General features: G+C 41.8%; 2 protein-coding genes across 3 annotated transcripts; both read right to left on the bottom strand.

Moving 5' to 3' along the window:
- Positions 1-617: 617 nt before the first annotated feature.
- LOC308402982 (globoside alpha-1,3-N-acetylgalactosaminyltransferase 1-like) lies at positions 618-2,821 on the bottom strand. Of its 2 annotated transcripts, none has more exons than XM_080892163.1 (3): positions 2,528-2,821; positions 2,188-2,253; positions 618-1,903 (listed from the first exon to the last, which is right to left on the bottom strand). In XM_080892163.1, exons 1-3 carry the CDS (start codon positions 2,559-2,561, stop codon positions 945-947), a joined length of 1,059 nt encoding a protein of 352 aa, XP_080748289.1. In that variant the 5' UTR covers positions 2,562-2,821; the 3' UTR covers positions 618-944. The 2 variants fall into 2 exon arrangements, with proteins under 2 accessions (XP_080748289.1, XP_080748290.1); XM_080892164.1 differs by having other exon boundaries at positions 2,188-2,250.
- Positions 2,822-4,786: 1,965 nt separating this feature from the next.
- On the bottom strand, positions 4,787-18,398 carry pcsk1 (proprotein convertase subtilisin/kexin type 1). The gene is made up of 14 exons (XM_080892126.1): positions 18,007-18,398; positions 16,922-17,026; positions 16,713-16,835; positions 13,726-13,872; positions 12,566-12,642; positions 11,696-11,784; positions 10,632-10,804; positions 9,993-10,205; positions 9,801-9,901; positions 9,478-9,711; positions 8,154-8,311; positions 7,935-8,068; positions 7,619-7,780; positions 4,787-6,837 (listed from the first exon to the last, which is right to left on the bottom strand). Exons 1-14 carry the CDS (start codon positions 18,187-18,189, stop codon positions 6,427-6,429), a joined length of 2,310 nt encoding a protein of 769 aa, XP_080748252.1. The 5' UTR covers positions 18,190-18,398; the 3' UTR covers positions 4,787-6,426.
- Positions 18,399-23,262: the final 4,864 nt, after the last annotated feature.

Below are 23,262 nucleotides of genomic sequence, written 5' to 3'. Positions count from 1 at the left end.
AATGAGTCAAAAAACATGCAGGTAGCAAGCCGTGATGGCTTGTATTGCAGGATTATTTGAAATCCACCTTCAACTTCACTCCACGTGGCGGTCTGGCCCCGAGGACAGATTCTGTTGGCAGTGAGAAGAAAACATCTGCTGCTGTTTAAGCCTCCCATTAAAACACAGCACACATGGAAAAGAAAGCAAAGTGAGAATGTGGGTGTATGTTTGTGCGTGTGTGTGTGTGTGTGTGTGTGTGTGTGTGTGTGTGTGTGTGAATGAGAGAGAGCGAGAAAGGCCAAGGCACAGACAACACAAAACAACCACCATCAGGTCGTTTGAGTTTGCTTTTTACTCCAAGTCATAAACCAGCTTATAGTGGAAACTATTCAGTACATCCTGAAACATTTTCAAAAACATTTACTCTCACAAAGCTCAAATTTAGACACGTGCAATCTGGGCAGACAGCATCCTGTTGTGTCCATTTTCAGCCACCTGGTCTTTAAAAACCTTGAAACAGCAGCTCTTCTCGTTAATGATTGGCCACTGTGGGGAAAAGAGTGCACTTACTCTGTTGACTCTTATCGCTGCTGACCACAAAGCCAATGGAGCAGTATCTCTGAGGCTGACATTAATGGAGTAGACAGGACTTTCCTTTTAAAGAGACAGGTCAATTTCTTTTTGTCTGCTCTGGCAGAGATAGGAGGTGCAGGGGATCGTTCCCCCAAATGGATCTTTAATTCAGTGCAGATTGCGCAGTTTGCTCTGGTGTGATTGCAGGCTGCATTTATTGGCCTATAGAACAAACAGTTAAATGGAAATTGTGACGTTAACTGCAGTATGTGCCCCTCCGTTATCTTTTCTTTCCATCATCTGTCCTGTCATAACAGCACAGTCAGATATAACAATAGAAACAGTCCTCTGTGTAGATTTATGGGTCTTTTTTTTCATTTAAAAAAAAATCAACATTTGTGTTCTTCTCTCTGCTTATCATTATAAGACTCACATTGCCTTCCCAAGGACAGCAGCCTATGTACAGGCACTTGAGCAGACAGGTCAGAATCCCACCAGCTGTACTCTGGGGACAGCACGCAGGTCGGCCTGTGGTCAATCAGGTATCGGTTCAGGTAGCTCTCCTCTAGGCCCCTGGCTGTTATCCCATCAGCGTGGTCCTGAAGAATGAGCAAAGAACAAGCGAGAGCAAGTTTGTACATCTCAGATACCGCCCCGCCATAAAACTCAGAGGTGTAGTAAAAGTCTCCTTCATCCTCCTCCACGTAAGCTGATGAGCCTTCATCATCCTCATAAGGGAAAGCATTTCTTGGCATCCCATAGAGTTCTGGGTGCAGTGTAGCCACCAGGTCTCCAAGGATTTCCGCTCTAACAGGAGCAACAAACTCCTGGTCAACATCAGCACAGAAGATGTAATCAGTCTCACTGTCAATTGATTTTCGGATGGCATCACCAAGAAGGGTCATTCGACGATGAGCCAGCCTTTCCCACCCGGGCAGCTCGGCAATAGGAACCACCTTCATCTCTCGTTCAGGCCCCAGCTTGACGGGGGGATCCAGAGAGCGGGGATTATCTGTGAGGATGTAGTATGTGACTACTTGACCAGGAAGAAAGTAGGTTTCAGCCGAGTACAGGAAACGCCTGATGAACTGGGCATAAGTCCCCACCACAAAGGCCAGCAGACCTATGCGCATTTCCCGTTGTGCAAATTTAGCCCTGCACGATGCCGAGTGGCGGCTGTCACCCCACACCAAGGGAGCACCCCATGGCGTCTCTGCAGGAGTCTGCGATTCTGCTCCCTTGAGCACCTCCATGTCTGTCACTTTTCTCCCCCTGTCCATTTCCAAGGGATGAAATATAGGGTGAGCTGGGTGCACTCTGGCAGCAGCTCTGCTGCCATGAAGGTAGTCTGAGGAGGAAACACCAGACGCTTATTTGTGCAGTGCAAACTGATCTTATATACTTCTACTTTGTAACTTGTACTATGCGCAAAATATTTAGAGGAGATGATTCATAGCAATCTGTCCCAAGTGAAGCCAAAAGCAAAAAAATAAACATTTTTCTGTGGAAATTAATTAAAAGCGTGTGTTTTACTGAGCACATGACTCAGCTGAGGTTTTTTACTGTGTACTCTTCTAGGTGTATGCAGTGACACAAAGGGGTAGAGCAGAACACATTATTCTGTACACTTACATATGATAAGAGACAGGAGAAAACAGCACAGGACTAGTTGTATTCTGCTCACTCTGATTGGTCCTGCTTGAAAGGCAAACACACAGATGCAAAGAAAGACTGACATTACATGGGACTGCACGAGATAAAACTAACATTTTTCTGTATCGCATGATAGGTTTAAAAAACTGCAAGTTTTTTATGTCTGTTCTTCTTTCTGCTTGATTCAATGTGAGTCTCTTCATCTTAAAAGTAATCCAGTTTTAGCGTACATAAATACAGCACAAATCAATCAGGCGTAAACAACCAGATTTGACATCAGTCGAAGAGGTGGAGCAGTGGTCATAGATATTGCACTAACCTGATGACGCCTTGCAGAAAGGGAACAGTGCCATACTGTGACCTGCTGGTGGTAAAACACGCAGAGCCTTTCCCGAAGGCACTATTTTTTTGCTCCTCTGTTTGTGTTTCTCTGTTGCTCACTCTGTCTCTTCCTGGAAATCTACTGTTTAACTCACTGTTTTTCCACCAGGATTTTTTTTCGGGGTCAGTTTTCCCACATCTTCCCTATGGTTTGTATTTTTCTCTCGCTGCGTTTATAATATTTTCCTCTCCTTTTTCTTCACATACCTTTCTTCATCTCCCCCCTCTCACATTCTTCTTCAGGCTTTTTGCAGTATTCACTTCTGGAGAAAAACCAAAGTAGCCAGATGTGAAGGGAAAAGAGGGAAATGGGAGGAGATGAGGGGAGGAGAGTAAGACATAACAGGGCAAGAAAACCATTAAAAGGTAGTGTTACACCCACACTTCTTTCCTTCTTCCCCTCTGTTTAGACAGTACAGGATACTCAAAATAGAAGGACAACTTCCTCAAATTCATTTTTAAATCTCAAGATTTGCACAGATAAGTCATACAGCAGGCATCAGGCATTTTTTCCTTATCCTTTCTCCTTCTGCTCCACAAGGTGGCACTATTCAATATCAAATCCAGTGACAGAAGCTGCTCTAACTGCTTGTTGCATTGTTGCAACAAGTATCATACAATAAGACAAAACATTGTCACTCTCACATGAAAAAAAAAGCAATTAAAGAGGGTTATTATAAAGTAACTGAAGCAAATATTTGAATGTTTATGGGTTTAATGCATGTTTATGAGGTTTAAAACATATCTGGACAGTGTACATATGCAGCTCAGTGGCCCCATTTCAGTGCAAATTAACAAAATAGAACTTATTAGGACAATTAGTACTTCTATTTAATTTAAAAGAAATTGTAGATTTTAGACAGACAGTGCATGAAAATCTCATTTCCTTCAGATTTTCTATTCTCAGCAAGTTGTAATTTCAGTGCGAGGTGTCAATGCAGGGCTTTGGTCCCTACACTGAGATATGATCACTTATAAGTTCAGGATCACAGAAGACTAAGCAACACTACACTAATTTATTTTAGTTATTTATTTTCTGGGTATCATAAATGCCTCTACCAGTTTTTAATGTAAAAGCTGCTTATGCAAGTTCTAGTGCTAAAAGACAAGCTAGGGGATTCCAGAGTCTCTAGTCTCAGGAAACCACAATTATATGACAATAAATTGATAAATCAACTATTGGAAGGTTTTAGAAGGTTTGTGGATTAAACAGCAGATTTAGTCATGTTCTATAAATAGCAATACTGTTCTTTACAGAACATGGCTAAGTGAGTGTTAGCATTGTATGGCTTAAATTTACTTCCATTAAGAAAAATATGAATGTTCATTTTGAGCCTCAAAAAGAGAAGCTTTTCAGAAAAATCCAAAGTGCATCCGCTGGTTAATCTGCACCCACTGCTTGTCTTTCTGGACAAAATATCAATGTAGTCGTACACTCAACAGTTATTCAGCTGCACGCAATCACATGGCAATAAATTCAGTGCTTTTAGTGCCTCCTTGAAATTGTGATTCATGTGTTCAATTATGTTGATTTCTAGATTTCATAAAGTATAATCTGGACTTGATTATCTATTGGGAAACCTATCTAATGTTCAGCTGTAAAGCAAATATCAAAGCATGGATCCATCCTGCCTTGTATTAATGGTTCAGGCTGCTGTTAGTGAATTAATAGTGTGAGGAATGTCTGTTTTTGGCACACTTTGGGCTCCTTAGTACTAACTGAGCACCGTTTAAACACCACAGCTTACCTGAGTATTGTCAGCGATCGTTATCGTGTCTTTATGACCACAGTGTAGTCATCTGCATTCAGCAGGATAATGCACCATGTCACAAACCTTTAAAAAATTCAAACTAGTTTTTGGAGCATGACTTTATTGTACCCAGGTTGTCTCAAAAGTCCATTGGTCACCAATAGAAGACCTTTGGGATGCGGTGGAATGGAAGAGCCACATGATGGATGTGCAGCCAACAAGTCTGCAGCAACTGTGTGATGCTCTCATGTCAATATGGACTAAAAATCTGTGAGGAATCTTTGCAGCACCTTGTTGAATTACAGCAGTGCAGAAAGAAAAAGGGAGATCCAACTCAGTATTAGCAAGGTGGCCCTAACCTATTGCCAGAGACTCAAACACACACAAGAAGTCACTTTGCAGTTTATTAAGATAAATAATAATAATTTTTTGTACACCCATACAGATATCACAACATAACATTGGTTTGTGTAAACAACTCTGGCCTGAAGTCTCAGCCAGAAACTAAAACATAAAGGAAACAGCATGGACTACACTAAAGAATGGCTAAATTACAGGGTGCATGTAAAGCGTTTTTCCAAACATTGTTGTTTTCCTGTCACTGTGCTGGCAGAGCAGTGGGGGCGGGCAGCTCCAAGCTGGAGGGTAGGGACTCTGCATAAGAACTTCATAGCTATTTATGTCATAAACACTTACACTAGCATCTCTAAACCAACCTACATCACATAGAGATGAGTATGCACATGTGTTACAGCATATTTTAAGGCGTTCAACATGAATGTGCTTAAGAGTTGTACTGCAGAGCCCCTACTCTACACAGCTTTTGGTCAGTCAATAGATTGATTAAAATCAAACAACACCAGAGAAGTGGTTTATTTGCAAATAATAATGCAAAAAAAAAAAAAATAAATTGTGTCCAGGATTCACAGAACTGTTTATAGATGGCATATTACAAATTCTGATTAAAGAGCTTTTTGCACAGGAGCTTCTTTGTAAGAGCAGGATTTTTGGCAGTGCTCATTTGCAGTGATTATAACTACACTGACTTTACTGAACTGTGTCACGAGAAAATAAATAGTTTGAGACTCTATATATTGTTTCATAACCTATAAGGTATCCATAGAAAAATATTTAATTTAATGCAGCATTATACTCATACAAAATTAAACAAATTGCACAAGAAGATTAATCTGTAATTCGCTCCAACTGAAAAGATTTCCAGTGCTCTTTCAGTCATTTGTTGCTATCATAATCTTTTCTAGTTTTAATGTTTCGTCTGTATTATCGTGTCATCTGTATCATTTTACACTAAATAATCTGTCACACTAAATATATTTCTCTAAATACTTTGAAAAGTCCTCTGTTGAGGTTCGCTGACACCCTGAGAATAAATCTTTAGTCAACACTTTTAAACCTTTTCAAATGACTAATCGAATTCAAATTTAATTTCACTCTTAAATTCATGTTGATTTGAATTAGGATCAATTTGTCCCCTACAGCAAATAAATTTGTAGTGAGAAACATATTGACATAAACTTTGGACAATGCCAAAAAAAGTCTGTAGAAATGGGATTTTTGAATCAGAATGTCAAGATTTTTGATGTAATTACAAATCCATATTACAATCCATGTCTCTGAATAATATATAGATAATATATAGCTACTATTACAAAACTTAGATTCTAAAGGTGGCATGCTTCAGCAGGCAGTAAAGAGATGAGAGAAAAGGCCACCGTCAACCCCATCACCACCACCAACTCCACTTTTCGTCTGGTGTAAATGATTTTTTTTACTTTCACTACATGGAGATAAAGCAGATGCTTTGAATCACATTTGGACATTATGCACTGAATGAAGGAATTTAAATATCTGTTTACAAAAGGTGATTGGCAAGTGAAGGTTAATAGGTCAGATATGCAGCATTTTGGGGGGAACAACAGAACAGGAAGAGTTCTCTCTTTTTCTGTATCTTTTTTCCTCCTCCTCTCCCAGTGCCTGGTCTCAGCCTTCTTCGTTTCACCTTGTTCCACAGCTCCCAAACCAACAGTCTCTTCCACTTAGATCTCCTCACTGCTCTGTTAGACTTTCACTTGCGGGCATCGTCGAGCATCTCAAACAGGGCCTGGAGCAGACGGTCATCTCTGTGCCTGTACGGCTTGGTGCTGTAGAAGCCGTCACTGTAGTCACTGTAGACACTGTCCTCAGGGCTCCGGTACTTGTTGATCATGTCCAGAGCCTGGTACAGCTTCTGAGGCGGGAGTCTCGTAGCAGGGGGAGAGAAGCTCTGGCCCAGCTGCTGCTGCTTCCTCCAGGCCTTGGCAATGGGCTCAGACTGCTGCAGCGCTGGGGTCTGCTGGTTGAAGGCCGTCTGCAGGAGACGCAGCAGAGCAAGGGAGGGGGAGAAGGGTGAATTTGAGGGTTTTTTGATCTCCTTCTCTGAGTTATTAGGAGAGGCTTGGGCATTCTCAGTCTTCTGAGGTTGGGCCTGTGTTGGTTCCTGTAACAGCAGACACAAAGAGAGAAAGGAGGCTAGCCATTAGTTTGGCACACTCACAGTGATACCAGAATAATCCAATGAGGAGGTCTAAAGTTTGGTTTTGATTCTTGTGGGTCGTAAAATATGTTTAAAAATTGTTTCTATGGACAAGATCCCTGTATCACTGCTTTGCAGATGTAGACAGGCTAGCTGAAATAAAACAACATCTGTTATCAGATCTAAACAAGGTTCCTGTCATCTCCTTATCGTTTAACCCTCTGAGGTCTAAGTTATCAAATGTGCTAACCCTAATCTAATGCTGCCCCGCGCTGCTGGGAGAGCAGCACCAACAATTGCTCTCAAACTTAGTCTAATGCTCAATTCCCACACATCTTTTGAGATTATCTGAAATATAACACTGACTGGGATTCAGAACATTTCTTGTTTTTGCATGGATTCTTTTACATAGTTAACAGGATCATTACTACATCATCAAACATCTGAAAAGCTTCTGTGTTTGTTACACTAAGATTTGTCGACCAAATAGACAACATAAGCACGGTTATCGTGTTGGCTTTGAACCGATTCTGTGGTGTAGGATTTATATGCATCAAGCTGCCAATCACTATTAGAATTAAAAACTGGTACATAGTTTAAACTTCGCGCTTTCGACTCAAGTTGATCTTAAATGGATGCTTTGATCTGTTCCTTTGTGCACTTATTACTGTCTGTCAATCGTCTAGCATCCAAACCTTCGTAGGGATTCACCTGCAGTTTTAATTTATGTTGGACTTGCACTCACCTCCATCATGTCATCCATATGTTCTACACCACGGCGGTCGTTCTGCACGGCATTGTAAGGAATGTACACTCGAGGTTTCTTCATGTGCTCCGGTTTTTCTGATGTTCCATGAAGGATCAGCTTCCAGTTCAAAATCCGACCCTTGTTCTCCATGCGGCCGGACTGGGTAAGGTTTGAAAAATATATATAATATATAAAAAAGACTTAATTTTACTTATAGTAGAGAGTGGAATTTGTATTGGGAATACATGTAGAAAGAAGATTTTCATCACAACATATATAAGTATATATATATATATATATATTCTTAACTCACAGTATCTGTGATTTTTAGGGTCCATGTACCAGCAGGGTCCTCCCCCCATGTGTGGACGGACATGAAGTCCCAGTTTCTGAAGCCGTTAGAGGATGTGTCCCTCTCTCTCTCTGCCAGCAGCACTGTACTGGTCCCTGAGGGAAAAGCCAAAAGGGATTATTTGAGAGCTTTGTCATTTCGCTCGCGTGTGTTATTTGTGTTTGTGTGCGTGTCTCTAACCAGCTGGAGAGGTGAGTGTGATGTGTAGGTCCCCCCTCCTGGTATATTCAATGCTCGCCTCCACCTGCACATGCTCCAGTGAGCGGACCGCGTTCTCTTGGCCTGCACAGGCTTTAGTTGGAATCTCTATAGTGATCTCCCCCGTTGCTTTTAGCTCCCTGCGGGATGCATTAAAATAGCAGTGAAACAGCAGGCAGCAAACAGCTCCTCATGACGACAAAAATTGATCATACGTGACATTTTCTCATTTTTGCAGGTAACTCAGCTAAAACAAGCAAAACGACAACAACAACAACAACAACAACAACAAAATCCTGCACTACTTTAGTTGCACAGCTTGCATATCAGTTTATAGTTAGTTCAGACACATATATATATACACATATAAAATGCATATGAGGCATTTGAAACCTCTGCTCGTTTATTTGCATAAAAAAAATAAAAAAGCTAATCCCCATCTCTCCCAGACATGAATGAAAGGATTTCCGTGTTCAAGCTGGCATAAAGCTGGAGGGGGGGTTGTAGCCCACTAAGCATTGACGGAAATGTAAAGCCAAATCCCCGGGATTAAACATGGATGTTGGGCGGTAATGGGGAAACTGGGTGCTATTGAGTCCTATAATCCAAAGCAAATTGCAGAACAGACACTTTCAGGAAGACACAGCTCAGCTGACCTCGGCTGCCTGTCGGTCTTTCCAATATGCTCTTAAAAGTTTCAATGACGGATCAATTTTCTTCGATTTCTTGTTAATATAAAGATGACATCTAGTGAGATAGAGGGAAAGGAAGGTGTTTTTTTTTTTTTACTTTCTCCATGGCTGGTAGCTTATGTATTTGAATACTTAATGCCAATGCTCAACAAACAGGTAAACGTAAAGGTAAAGGCTGGCATAAAATTTAAATGACTGTGGCTTTCGTGCGTTTTCATTGCAAAGAAATCTCCTGCGCTCAGGCTTAAGACTTAATATTCTCATGACTCGAATCAACAAGTAACAGATGTGTCTTTAATAACACAGATGGGTTTGTCTGTTTGCTCTGCTGGAATCAACATGTCAGGACAAAAGGGAACAAGCTTTCTCTCTGTATATCTAAAATTAGATACTGAAAATGATTGTTGGATTGTGTGGTGGACTTAATCACGATCATGTCCGGGATATATTAGTTACAATGTGCACGTGTCATACAGCTAGTATCATCATGCATCATTTGATCAAAAAATCTTGTCCTTTTGTTGCCATTAATAATTAAAAAAAATAAATTACAACATGAAATAAAACTAACACCATGCAGACAAATGGAGCAGCAGCTGTAAAATTTTACACACCTTGGCTGAAAAGAATCATCTCTGACTATACATTGCTTCTTCTCTGGCACATGCTTCCAAGTGGCCGGGTCAGCTAGGTCCACCAAGGCTTTGGCGTTGAGAAGGCCAAACCCAAAGCGGCTGTTGACCATCAGCCCTGCTCCGTTCCTCTTCCAGCCGGGGTTATTGGCCAAAGGATCAAACTCTGATGTCCAGACCACGATGTGCTGCAGGTCTCTCCAGGTAAGGTCAGGACTGAGTAGTGAGATCAGTCAGCATTTAATAATACTTAAACTGTCAATGGCATGAATATATTTTAAATGAGTTCAAATTTTAGATCATACTTTTGTTCCAGTGCCAGGGCAAATATTCCAGCAGCCAGCGGGGCAGAAGCTGAAGTTCCAGTGTGAGTCTGAGTGCACTCATTATGGAGATCGGCACTGGTCTGAAAACCAAGCAGGCAACAAATGACGTTAAAACGAAAATCATGCCACAATCTAACCTTACATGTGACACAAACAGACATGGTTACATACGATCCTCTGGTCAGTGTAGTCTCCACTGCTGTACGCCGTAGCCAGAGTGGAGGAGCACTTCTCAGCGTACCACGGGGACAGGCCCTGCTGGGAGGCACTGCTGATTGAGATAGTGTAGATGCTGTCTGTGTAGCCGTCACAGTCACAGTTATCACCCTGGCGGCCGCCGTTCCCCGATGCCCAAACAAAGATAGAGCCTTTTCCACCACGGCCCTACAGAAGGCATGAAAGACAAAAGCAAGCACAGCTTGGGTTTGTGCTATCAGATATTGCCCTGTAGCTTATACTCCTAATAAGACACTGTACAAACACTGTAATGCTGTCATATAGGATTACACACTAATATATAAATGTTGGCATTTAATGAATTATTTAGAGGTGTAGGGTGTAATAAATTTCATGTGAAAAGTTTTTGTCTTATTTTGACAAAAGCAGTCTGAGAGTAAATCAGTGCTGTCCGCTGCCAATCTTTGCTAATAAACTGGAAGTCATGGCACTTTGTCATTAGCAGTTTTATTCTCAGGAACGAATTATGTTGTCCATATTGATTTTTTCCAATCACACTTCCTTTCTGCTGCACATAGCAGCTCCTATTAGGAATGCCAAATGTGTTTCAAAGCTCCCAGTTGGATCATATACCTTCTGAATGCCATATTCAAAAGCTTTCTGCGCCAGACGACCAGGGCCCTCCACTGTCTTGCCGTCATCATTTGGTCCCCAGCTGGCACTGTAAATGTCCACGTGTTCCGGATTGAACCCAATAGAGCTCGCCTCGATGGCATCGGTCACAATCCCGTCCAGCATACGAATCCCTGAGCAGAGTGAGACGGGAAGGTCAGAGCGGTGTCCAGACTCTTGGGCTTACTGTCAGTTACTGACTATTCATTATGGTTTAATTAAAACAAAGAAAGAAAAGTCAAAGACTTTAATTAATTTGCTATGAATAAAACTCTTCTCTTTAGATTTTAAAGATGATGTTGCTGCTGCCCATTCATATTTTTTGAGCCATAATATGCAGATCATTGTTTCAGTGGATTGGAGCTGAGTAATTTTGTAGATTGACATTATGTAACCATCTGGTATCAAAATCAGGCCTCCATCAGGAAGTCTTTCCTCCACACATGCTTAAAATAAAACCAAAACAACAAAAATCCCAGGATAGCAGCCAGAGTACTGAAAAAACCCCCGGCCATTTCTGCTCTTTTGCATCCTGACTAAGAACATTAAGAAGAACATTAAAAGAGGACGGGATTGCTTCACAGTGGTACATGTGTTCCAACTTTGTTGAGATTCTTAACGTGGTATATTTTTAACATTTGGGTTAATATCTGTTTTACACACAAAGACAAAGATGCTGTAAGAGGTGGCTTATAATAAATATATGAATAATTAAACTTGGGTCAAAATGTTTTTGTCATTGGACAAAAATCCTCAATCATCTCTCAGCAGAGTGTCAACATCAGGAAATCTAAAGAAAAAAAAAGCCCAAATGGGATTTTAAAAGGGAAGAGTGATGTTTTAATCCTGAATAGAGAACAAATATCATCATTTACTCTTGGCACTCATGAGCCTTGTCCCCTCTCTTAGAGGAGAGATCTACAACAGTCTAGCTATAAATCTATAAATCTATAAATTTCCCCTCCCTCCTTCCCCTAAATATCTGTCTACTGTGGATCTAAAAAAAGGGAAACTAAACCTCTTACCTCCAACTTTAGAGTTGTAGGCCACTCCAACCCCACATTTATTGTTGTCTGCCTGCATTGCAATCTCCCCAGCACACCTAGTGCCATGCCTGAGAAGAAAAACACAATTAATTAACAACACTCATTACCCACTACCTTGTTTAGTTACATAACTTATCTCATTGAATTTCATATTTAGAGCAGAGGCTAAAACAGAGGTGTTTTTGTTTGACTGGCTCCAATTCATCCAGGAGGCTTTGAACTGGAGTGGAGTATTCTGATAACAAAGGAGCTCGGGGTTGCTGGCAGAGGATAAAGTGTGTGGATGTGCATGCGTGTGCGGCAGCTGGCAGAGGGAGGATTGTTAACCTAAACAGGAGTAAAGTGAGTCCAACGTGAGCGCTGTTTTTCAATTTTCTTGCCGTTATCTGAAGCTACTGCAGAAACACTCTGTTTATGGAAAGGATTTACACTGCTAAACTACGTATGACGACCCCTGCCCCTTGTTTTCAGTCTTTTCTCATGTGTTTCAAGTCTTTGCTACACCTGGACCTTGTGTTTCCAGACTATAAATCTGGCACTCTCTCAACTCCCGCTTGTGCGCTGCACTTGTTTTTCTTTCATTTTTGGTTATTTACTAAATTTACAACACTTGCAATATCTTTTCATACATGCACACCCTACCCCACTGATCCTGTTGATTTACACACCTCATTAGCTTGTATTTCAGTTGTTGTAACTGATAATGTTTAAATTGGCAAACGGTGTGTCCATCTTTTTGTCCCGGCTCTACAAGCCAGGTTGTGACAGGAGGAAGAGTTAGTCCTATTTTGTTAAAAAAACAAAGGAAAGACAGATGAAGCAGTGAGAATACCAGTGCCATTAACTTACTTGTTTTCATTAGTGGAGTCATATCTGGGGAAAGGGTCGGGATCATTGTCATTGAAATCATAGCTGGCTGCTGGATCCTGGAAAAAGTGACAAGGGAACACAACAGTCAGGGGGCGTTTCTGAAAAGATGGGATGAGGTCGGTTCACGCCAGTGACGACACACGCTTCAAACACAGATTCGCCATGGCCTACCTCCTGTCATGGTAACACATATGATTGCGTTCAGAGAAAAGAGGTGTTGTGGTCAAACAGTGAAACCACACATACTGAATTATTGCTCTTGGCAGGAGGTTGCGGCATGAATTTACAAACTGCCCTTTTTATTTATAGCAAGATATATCTGCTCTCCATTTTTCTCATTCCTGTCATTCTCCTGCATTACAAGTGCAGTCAATCATAGAAATGATCCTCTAGCTGAAAGGGAAGTCAAACAGAGCTGTTTTAGCTTCTTTTCAGTTTCTGGTTCTCAGCAGCAGCTTTAACATCAACTTAATGGCCGTGACTGTCATCTTTAAATGGACTGCCATTAAGTAAATGCAAATGCATGCCACTCATATGCCCTGATCGCTGAGGATGAGTGTCTCACTTGATTGGCCCTAGTTGATTAACCAGTGTTAACTTGATTACAGTGGGAGTCTTTTCCATCAGGCCTGTGGATGACCCCTGTCACACATCATTTCTCTTCTTCTCTTGCTCAATCCCTGTCTCTTCCGCCTTCATTCTCTTGCTTTCTGCTCGCTTCTGACAGCAACGGCACTGTTTTAAACCAAACCACAGATGGAGCCTTTAGAGTTTTTCTCAACAAGAGAAACTATGCCAAACTGAAACGTCTCTTTGAGCTTCTTTTCAGTCGCCCTCAGTCTCATCGGCTCATAATTACGAGACAGTCAAAACATTCACGGAGGAACAACAAATGTTTTCAAATTTTGCATCCTTGTTCGCTAGGAGTGCAGTCATTCGCAGTGAAATCATCATTACAGTTAAACGCCCATTTCGGGTCTAGAAATGAAAGCTCATAAAGCTCCTCTGAGGTAGGCATTATCATATAGATGATTTAATACTGCCTTTATGAGTCGTCTTGCAAGGTGTCACCAGCAGCATTGCTATGGAAACGACAGACCCAGACTACGGAGGCTGTCTCCATGGAAACGGTGTCTTACGTAGTTGGAGTAGATGTCTGTGTGGTTCCACTCCAGCCCGTCATCGAGAACGGTGATGACCACTCCTTTCCCCGTGATGCCTTTCTGCCACACGGGGATCACGTGCAGGTCGAGTTTCGGCAGCGAGGAGGACGTCCGCGTGTCTTGCTGGAAGAGAGGCACGACATCACAAAATGACACACGAGTAATTTCAAGTTAGATTACGTGGGAAATATCTACGACCACTTCATTTAGTCAGGCTGTTAAAGCATTATCATGCAACGGTCAGTCAAAGTTCTCCAGTCTCCTGGTTCTTCCACTGACCTTTACCGAAATTCATTACCGAATTGGAGGCATTTCCTTTGTCACTTCACTTTCACTGCTGGGCCACTTGAAAACAGATTGCTATGGGAAGGTCATATAATTCAGGCTTTTGTGTTTTCAAAAACATCAAATCGGCTGATTAGCCTAACCCTCAAAGTGCCTAACAATATCTGGAGATGAAGTGTGTGTCAGCCCACAGTTTTTCTGGTTTTCCTGCCTCGACACACATTCAATCCCCCTGTCGGCATATTTAGAAATCCATCTCTGCGGCTGTATAACATTACACAGTGTGGAGTGCATCAAGCATGTTTTAAATGGAAAATCAGCAGGGGGTGGATGGAGAGGGAGCAGGGCTGAAGCCTGTTTGCTTTGGGAAGAGCATGATTCAGAGCTGGAGACAGTTAAACCTAAAAAAAGAACTCTGCTCTTTTGCTCTTTGTGCATTATGCACAGACACTGCAGAACGCTTCCCCAAGATGTGACTCATCCCTGTGATATATTCCCTTTTCCCCCCCCTCCCTCCCCGACTTCCACCTCAGTTCCCTGTTTTCACCCCATCCTCTCAGTTGCAGCTGACAATGAATAGAACTCAAATCTCAGAGAAAATACACAACAACTGTCACACTTTTACATAACATTTGTTCACCAGCAGTTTGTCAGAACGGCTTGTACGCCCAAGACAGCACATAGTTACACATCGCCTGTCTCAGTGTGACCAAATGACTCACTTGTTGATGCTGACAGCAGCTGAGGGGGTCTTTCAGTAACCTGCAATGCATTGATTTTAATGGTAAACACAGCAGCAGCTTTCTCAAGTCTCTCCACGCTCACTGCACATATAACAAATGAGTGGCGACTTAAAACCACAGAACAAAGATCCCTCGATGCACAATTAAAGTGGACTGACACATGTACAGCCATGGATACACACTCACACACACACACACACCCGCGCAAACAGGGGGGATTTCAGGCTACAAGTATGAGTCACTCTCTGATTAAATTCAGGCAGTCACCCACTCACGATAGATAACGACACTCATCCCAGCTCTCCTCCCCTGCCATTATGCTGGCCTCTGCCCCCGTCACACAGCTCCACCTCAAATCCAGCATCAGTGATCATCGAGTCTTGTAACCTGTCGCACCTCTTTGCTTTACTCACACACTGCAACCTTCTATTACCATTCAGCACTCTTTTTTTCTTTGCTTATTATCTACTTATTATGTGTGTGTGTGTGTGTGTCTGTGTGTGCATACACTAGAGCTAAAAAAACCCAAACATATTATACTATAGTGGCTGAGACCATCGCTTTGTCTACCTCTGCTTTTGTCCGTGCTGAGTGGAGGAAGTGAATAAATCATGATGCTTGAGGAGGAATATCTTGTGGGCCGTGCAGCAGCACAGACACAGGCTGATGTGGAAATACACTAAGCGGCACTTTAAGGCCAATTCCATTAGTGTCATCATCCCTCATCGGCAAAAATGATTCATCTCAATTTGTTTTCTTATTCTGCACAAGCGTGTGACTCATGTTCAGTTAGTGCAGGTGCAAAAAAGTCGGGGCTAAGCGTAATGCACATCCCTTGCTCTCTATTTCTTTCACCTTAAACTCACACACCAGCACATATGCCGCACACAGTTATGTAGCCATTTTGACGTAGGTAAGGCAGGTGTTGCAGATCGCTTTAAAGAAGCGTTAGGGTCAGTTAATTATTATGATCAGCGACATTTGTGTTCACCTACTTTGCTGATAAAAGGACCGCTCTGAAAAAAAAAAAGGGTTATTATTTTTCCTTTTGGGTAAGAGAAAAAGCAGTGACTCAATTGATCAGCTAAAATTAATTCAATTAATCAGAATTTGAATGATTTTTGTAAAAAAAGCCAGACATCTCTTTTTAAAAAAGAGGCAAGAAAAAAGCTGTGTTTTGCCCTGAAAAGCTTACAAAAACCCAAGCAGCTGCAATAGTAGGCACTTTGCATTCAACCATGCTAAAAGTCCTGAACTTATGGATCAAACTCTATGAAGACGTTGGGGTCAGTTTGTGCTCAGGGTTTAAATGAATATGGTAGTAATGGATCTGGAAAGGGATATGATGCTGTGACATGCTACTGTTGTATGCTACTACTTGGCCTCACAGGGCTAAAACATCCAATTGAGGGTAAATTGAGACCTAATGTTCTACTCTACACCATCCCGCTGGATTATAGTCTCTCCATCCCTCTCATCTCCACGAGGGACTGGGTAACCAATTAAGCAAATGGCTCTTTTGGCAAGAACTGCTTGATACCATGCTATTGTTTCACTGTTGTCATGTTTTTCCTCTACTCTTTGGGCAGAGGTTATGGGAACAAATGGAAGCGTTTGCTGTTCATTTTGTAGACCGGAGAGTGCAAATTTTGCATATATATTTATGCATTAATCCCCCTCTCGAAGCACAAGGGCTCTGTGGGGACAGAGCAGAAACTGTAGGGAGCTGTCCAGCACTCACAGGGCTTTGGGATATATGTCTCATGGGTAGACAGACTGGGTGCATGCAAACAGAAGGCCAAACCAAGCCCAAAGTACACAACACAATGTGAGTTGAAGTGTGGTTGCCGACTTAGATCTGGCGTTTAAAGAGTTCTAGTGAGTACAAAATGTTTTAATGTTTTATACTTTGAGACTTAATTCAGTGTAACTCACCAGGTACCACTGCTGGTTCCACATGGGATCATCAAAAAGCTTGTCCACCGGGCAGTCCCTGCACTCCCTGAGGGATGCTCGTTTGCTGCGCCGTTTCTCATACTGCTGTTCAGCCCACAACACCTACACATACACAGATAGATGAAGGCATTGGATTTTGTTTTTTTCAGTCTTTAAAGGTTAGACTAGGAGAGAGACAATCCACTCACCCTATCATCCTCGGACAGCTGCCTGGTGATGTGGCTGGCGCTGCGTTTCATTCTGCGAGGATGGCTGCGGTGCTTGAACAAAAAATGGTCTTCCAGGGCCCCGATCTGCCGAGGAGAAGACAAGATGTGCGATAGGAGTGATATTTTATTCATTTATTTCATTTTACAGCATGTGACCAACTGCATCATTAGAAATCAGCCTATTTACACTTTTTGTTTCTAATATTTACAGCTGGAAGCAAATAAAATGCAGTGCCTACAGAAAAGGGGCCTACAGCTATGAAAGCTCACATTTGGATACATTACATTGATCTTTAAGGTTGTTAAAGCTTTTATTGATTACTGTTCGTAGTCTGTTCCACAGCTGAACCAATCACATGTCATTTCCAATGAGGATGAATGCAATTATTTCAAACTTCTTTGGAAACGTGTAGACTAACATACTGAATTCACGTAGGAGAAACTGCACAAATGAACACTGCTTATAACATTTACACACGGAAGATCAGTTAATCATTGACCGCTGCTTTTCAAAGTCAGGGGATCACTAAGAATTAATGAATTGAGTTTCTAATTGAGACTCAGTGTAATATGTTTGCATAGGTCTGCATTAGTCAGTCTCCAGTAACAGGAAAAGCAGTGATGCACACAGCAGGGATATTAAAACCCTGACTCCCAGGTATGGGTTACCAGAAGGATGTAAACAGTGAGTCATAGCTTGATTAAATAATTTTCCTCTAATGAAAAATGCAGTGTGTGCTTTAGGGCTATCGTTAAACCAATAAGCTTCAACTTTAATGGCTTTACCAAGAAAAACCAGAGTAACTGGCAGAGCTATATCCTGCTGGTCTGTTGTTTGAGCACAGCCCACAGCCTGTACTGTCGGCACCACGTTTAATTACCTTTTCACTCACTGCTTTCAGATTTCTAACTGTTAAATGAGCTGTTTGTTACATGAAAACGAGCCTGCAACAATTCTGTACTGGTTCCAGTTTGCCTTCATTTCTTGCCAAATACGGAAACTGCCAATACACAGTTAATTTTAGACTCGTTCACGCATATTGCCGCTGGGCGTTGGTGCCTACCTGTCGGACCAGTTCGTAGTCCAGCTCTCTGGCGATCGCCTCCGCAGCGGACAGCCCGCCCGGGATCTCCACTGCCCACTCGTTCAGGTACTGTCTGTCCCCGTAAGAAGACTGTCGGGGAAGCGCGGAGCAGAGAACGGCAAAAACACAGCACATCACCACCGGACGACATCTCACTTCCATGTCAGAGGTAATTCAACCAGAGAGGAAAAATATTTACAAAGATGCTTTGATTCCCTCCAAGACAGGATAAGCAGCCAGAATTCTCAGATATGAACGCCGTGCAGTGATAATAAATAAATCTTCTTCTTCTTTTTTAGTTTATTCTTGAAGAAACCGCTGGCTGAGATGGAGGGAGAGTGAAACTGCGCGTTATTGGTCCGCCAAGGAGAGGAAATACTGGTGATGGGGAGGGATGGCTTGTGCGCTGCATGGGTGTGCGTGTGGTGTGGTCGGGATGGGGAGGGGGAGGAGGGAGGTGATCACACGTCAAATTACTGGTGCTCTGACGTCAATTTGGCGTCTACCTTTGGTGGGATGTGAGCGCAAGTCTCCGAGGATGTAACTCAAACTGTGGTGGGGGTGGGGGGCTCGGACTAAAAATATCTCTCAGTGCCCCCCCACCCCAACCAGAGGAAGAGAAGGAGGAGGAGAAAGAGGAGACACCGGGAAGAAAACAACAATAACAGAAGTCTTATGTGATCCCCTTTAAGGTGGCTTATCCTTATGAGCCAAATGTCCTCGCAGTCTCTCGTACACGCATTTGTTTGTGCTATTATTCGTGTGCTTTTGGATGCACCTCGTAGCGTGGATGAGGGAAATCTGTCCCAGTTCACGAAACATCCCACTCTGCCAACACACACATACACGCAAGCGGTTTCAGCACCGCGGACAGCTCCTCGTCCACACCACTGATTCACGTCAGAGAACGAGGAGATAAAACTAAAGCAAACACGGAGCTGCCCGTAAGGGGGAAATGGTTCTTCCACTAACTGAGGACAAAATCCCAACATTATATTTATGGAACCAGACAATTTATTATTTATTAGCTCAGCATTATGTTATTTCAGCTTACACGATAAGAGCGTAATGACTGATACAGCTTTAGTGCAGCAGGTGGAGGTGGACATGGCTGTCAAACAACAGTAATAATGTTTCATATTTCGTAAGTCCATTGACAGCAGAGTGAAATCATAATCTAAAAGGAAGCTATACTTTAACCCTAGAACACTATCGCCGGGTGATTTTCACCCGAGCAAATGTATTTACATAATTTTCAATATGTTGCGTTTGTCTGAGTGTGGTGGGTCTCTGGGTAGCTTCAGCATTGTCTTTGACGTCTTTGAAGGCGTGGGTGTTTCCCTACCCCAAATCCCGCTTTTTCCTACAGGCATGTGTTCGGGTGAATTTCACCCAGCAATAGTGATAGAGGGTAAAGTAGGTTTTGGGTGGATTTCACCCGGTGATAGTGTTAGTGTATAAAATCAGGTGATCTTGCCGCATTTCAAGGGTGACAACATTCAGGCTCACCATATTTACTGTCCCTCTTCAACTACAGCTGTCACCCTGTTGCAGGTTTAGTGTCTTTGGCATCTCAGCTAGTGAGTAACACAGAGGTAAGGTTTGTTTAACTTGGCAATTGTTAGCTGATTAGATTTCTTTTTCTTTTCTTTTTTTTAATCTAAAAGCTATGTTATGTAGCTAGCTGTGGCATGACCTTAGTGGGAACAATAAAAGCAAACAAAAGGGAGATCCCACAAGTGATGAAAGTTAAAGAAAATCACGCGCCAGGCTCCAGTGCATTTCTTTTTACCAAAGAACTAACCTTGGTGTCCTTCCTCCCTGACAAAGCTTCAAAAAAGAAGGTTGTACTGCTCCTGTCATCCATGCATACACAACCAAGCATAGGACCCACTCGTAGGGCCGAAGTGATTGAATTTTACAACAAAACAAAGGGAGGTGTCGATACTTTTGACCAGATGTGCGCTCACTATGGTTGTGGAAGAAAAACCAAGAGATGGCCCCTTTGCGTGTTCTATGGCATGATCAATGCTGATGTGATAAACTCATGGATCATTCACAATGAGAATGCAATGAAGAGAGGTGAAAACCAAATGCAGAGGAGGCCTTATATGCAGGCTTTGGCATTGGCACTCAGCAAACCATGGGCAGAGCAGAGGCTCCCCTCTTCAAATCTGTCACATCAACTCAGAGTCCTGATCTGTAGCGTGCTCGACATCCCTACCCCTGGCACTCTTGAAGGTGAGGCACGACCAGTGGCAGCAGAAAGCAGTGGTCCCTTAGTGAGGTGTGCCCCACAGGCTTGGACAGGAAGACGCGATACAGGTGCCATGTCTGCCGTCGACCGGTGTGTCCACGCCATTACTACCCTGTGTGTACTGACTGCATGTAAGGAATAGGTAAGTAAAAGTGGTCCTGGAATTTGCATGTTATCCTTATTTAGTGCAGTGGTTATGAATAAATATCAACAAGTGGTGATTTCCAAGGGAATTCATATGGTAAAAAGAAATATTTTAGTCAACTGGTCATTTTTACCCACTCAAAAAATGCCATTTTTTGTTTCTCTCTCCTGCAGCTGTTCGCGTGTCAAGGAGACTGTGCCTTCACCAGGGAAGACTCAAATATCCCAGGAATGGGTGGACCAAAGACCAAGTTTCCAGCATCATTATATTTTTTTTAGGATTTGTTTTGTTCTCCAACTGCTAATTTTCCAGAAATTTTGGAGCATTTTTTAGGGTCCCCCCATGAAACTTTTTTTCCATTTTGTTAGATATGGCACAGCTGAAAATAAAAGAAAACCCCTCTAATTTGTCATGTGTTGTCATATATTTTATATATTTTGATGACAAGTACTTTTTGTTGGGTATATTATATTGGGTAAAAATCACCCGGCGTTAGTGATGGTGTTACTATTTTTAGCGATAGTGTTCTAGGGTTAAATATAAGAGACTGCTCTCACAATAGTACAATATTCTGATTTAAAGCTGCTGAGACAATAACGTGGTTTAATTCTTTCTTCTTGTATATAATTATAATTATTTTTACATAAATATTATATAAAACTGCTTCTAAGGAAATCTGATAGTTACTGAAGATCTGAGAGTCACAGAAACAGCAGTGCTGCTCAGAGACAGGTGACATTAGTAGCATCTTTCTGGTATAAGCACACACAGGATGTAAATGTTTATTATTCTCATATTTGTGTTTTTTTCACCCTGTATCTAAACCAGATGATACAAAGGTTTTGACAGTGCTGCCATTAAGTGAGAATATTTAAAGGTTATTGTGCGTTGATTCTAGTCTGGTTATGTTTTTAGTGTCTATTTGCAGTTTTGATTAGTTGTGATTTAAATAGTCTTTTTCTGAATATTTGTTTTATATGTGTATATTTGGCCACATGAGGGGCTGCCACGATTAGTCGACTAGTCAAATCGTCAACGACTGATTTAATAGTCGAGGCGTAGTTTGAAGCCTTGTAAGATCCCAAAAGACGCAGGAATAATAGCAGGATTTAAGAGTGTAATAACGGACTGAAACAGAAGATGGCAGCACTGCATGTACAAGGATGCCAGCTGCCGTTAAACCCCGAAGAAGAAGTAGCTCTGTCCCAGAATTCATAGCGCAGCCCAGCTCAGTTGTCAACAATGGCGGCAGCTAGTTAGTTTTAATATTACTCTTATTATTCTTTCTGGGTCACAAAATAAACGTTTAACATATTTTCAGGCGAGAATGTAGCTGTGTAAACCTCAAATATCTGCTCAGTTTATCAAGACACCACATATTTTCAAAAGCGCTCCAACGTTTTCGGAGACGTCTGTTACCCACTAGCTCGATAGCTAGCCGGGGGCAAGGCTCATTAGAGCCCGTGAGAACACCGGACTCCCGGCAAATCGTTTTTCGCTTCTCAGGTCAAACATGATGTATGAGTCACTTAGATAACTTAAAATGTTATTGTTTGGCTTTTTTCAGTATTTTATTTGTTCCTGAGTAAATCGGTTTGGCTGAGATTAAAGTTATAGTTCTTACACAGCTGAGTAAACATCAAGCAGACAGCTGATTATCAGAAGTGTGAGATGCTGGAGAACATACTCTGGTGTCCTGTTATATTTTAGATAGCAAGGAGCAGACGGCTGAATTTATTAAACTTCACCTAAACAATCTGCAAACTTCATTAAAATTTAATAAACTAGCATGTCTTTATTTTTAGTTAGCACATACCTTAAACACTTAAAGCTGTAAGCTAATGATAGAGCAGATGCTGCTGGTGCAATAAGCTGTACGTTTTACGTCCAGTGGATGATGATCTGATTAGTCGACTAAATAATCGGTGACTAGTCGACTATCAAAATAATCGTTTGTGGCAGCCCTAGTTGTGAGCTACAGAGTTCATTGTATTTGTTAGTCTGGTAAATATAAAATCAAACGCAAATATGGCAAAAATACATCCATATACACTGGACAGTGTTGAGTCCCTAAAATTATCTACAGATTTTGTCAAAGATAATGCAACAATACTTTTTTTTTTAAAAAGAGGCAAACCATGCAACATTTGGTATTATAGAAAGAATTGTTGTTATGTGGAACGGCGTTAATAATTGCGTGAAGCATCATCAGAGTTGCTAGATTTATAATTAATATAAATCCTGTGAACCTCAGATTCTGTCGTCACGGTGTGACACATGCAGAGGTACATTAAAACAAATCCAAACCAGCATATGGGTTGTAAATGTTGTCTTGCACAATCTAGAAAGAAAATAGTTTTTCCATGTAAAAATACAATTCTGCCCCCACTGACTGCAGGTAGCTATTTGTAACAGTTATATAGCCACAGATGCTGTTGAGTTTGTTTACTAATGGAAAATCTGTTTTAGTGTGCTCTGATTGCATTTAGGTGCAATGACCCAGAGGCAAAAGTACCATGATTATGGACATAATAGAAATTGTTTAGCTGCAGTGCATGGCACACAAACTGTATAAATAAAGAACCACAAAAGAACCATGAAAATAAAAACACTACTATAGTAATGGACTTATTCATTCCAGTGTACACTGTTTTTTCCCTTCTTTTTTCTTTTTTTATAGAGTGAGCTTGTTAGTCATTGTGCTCTAAACTTGTCAGAGCTGATAATGACTGATATGTCTGGTCATCTGGCAGTGTGCAAACAGGTCTGCACCAGATCTGCAGTATAATCCATCTTTACCTAGCAACCACTGTTTGCTCTGACCACAGAGGCA

The sequence above is a fragment of the Rhamphochromis sp. 'chilingali' genome (genome assembly GCF_963969265.1).
Source record: "Rhamphochromis sp. 'chilingali' genome assembly, chromosome: 9".
In the NCBI taxonomy this organism is placed as follows: Eukaryota; Metazoa; Chordata; class Actinopteri; order Cichliformes; family Cichlidae; genus Rhamphochromis; species Rhamphochromis sp. 'chilingali'.
This window is presented reverse-complemented; position numbering and strand designations above follow the sequence as displayed.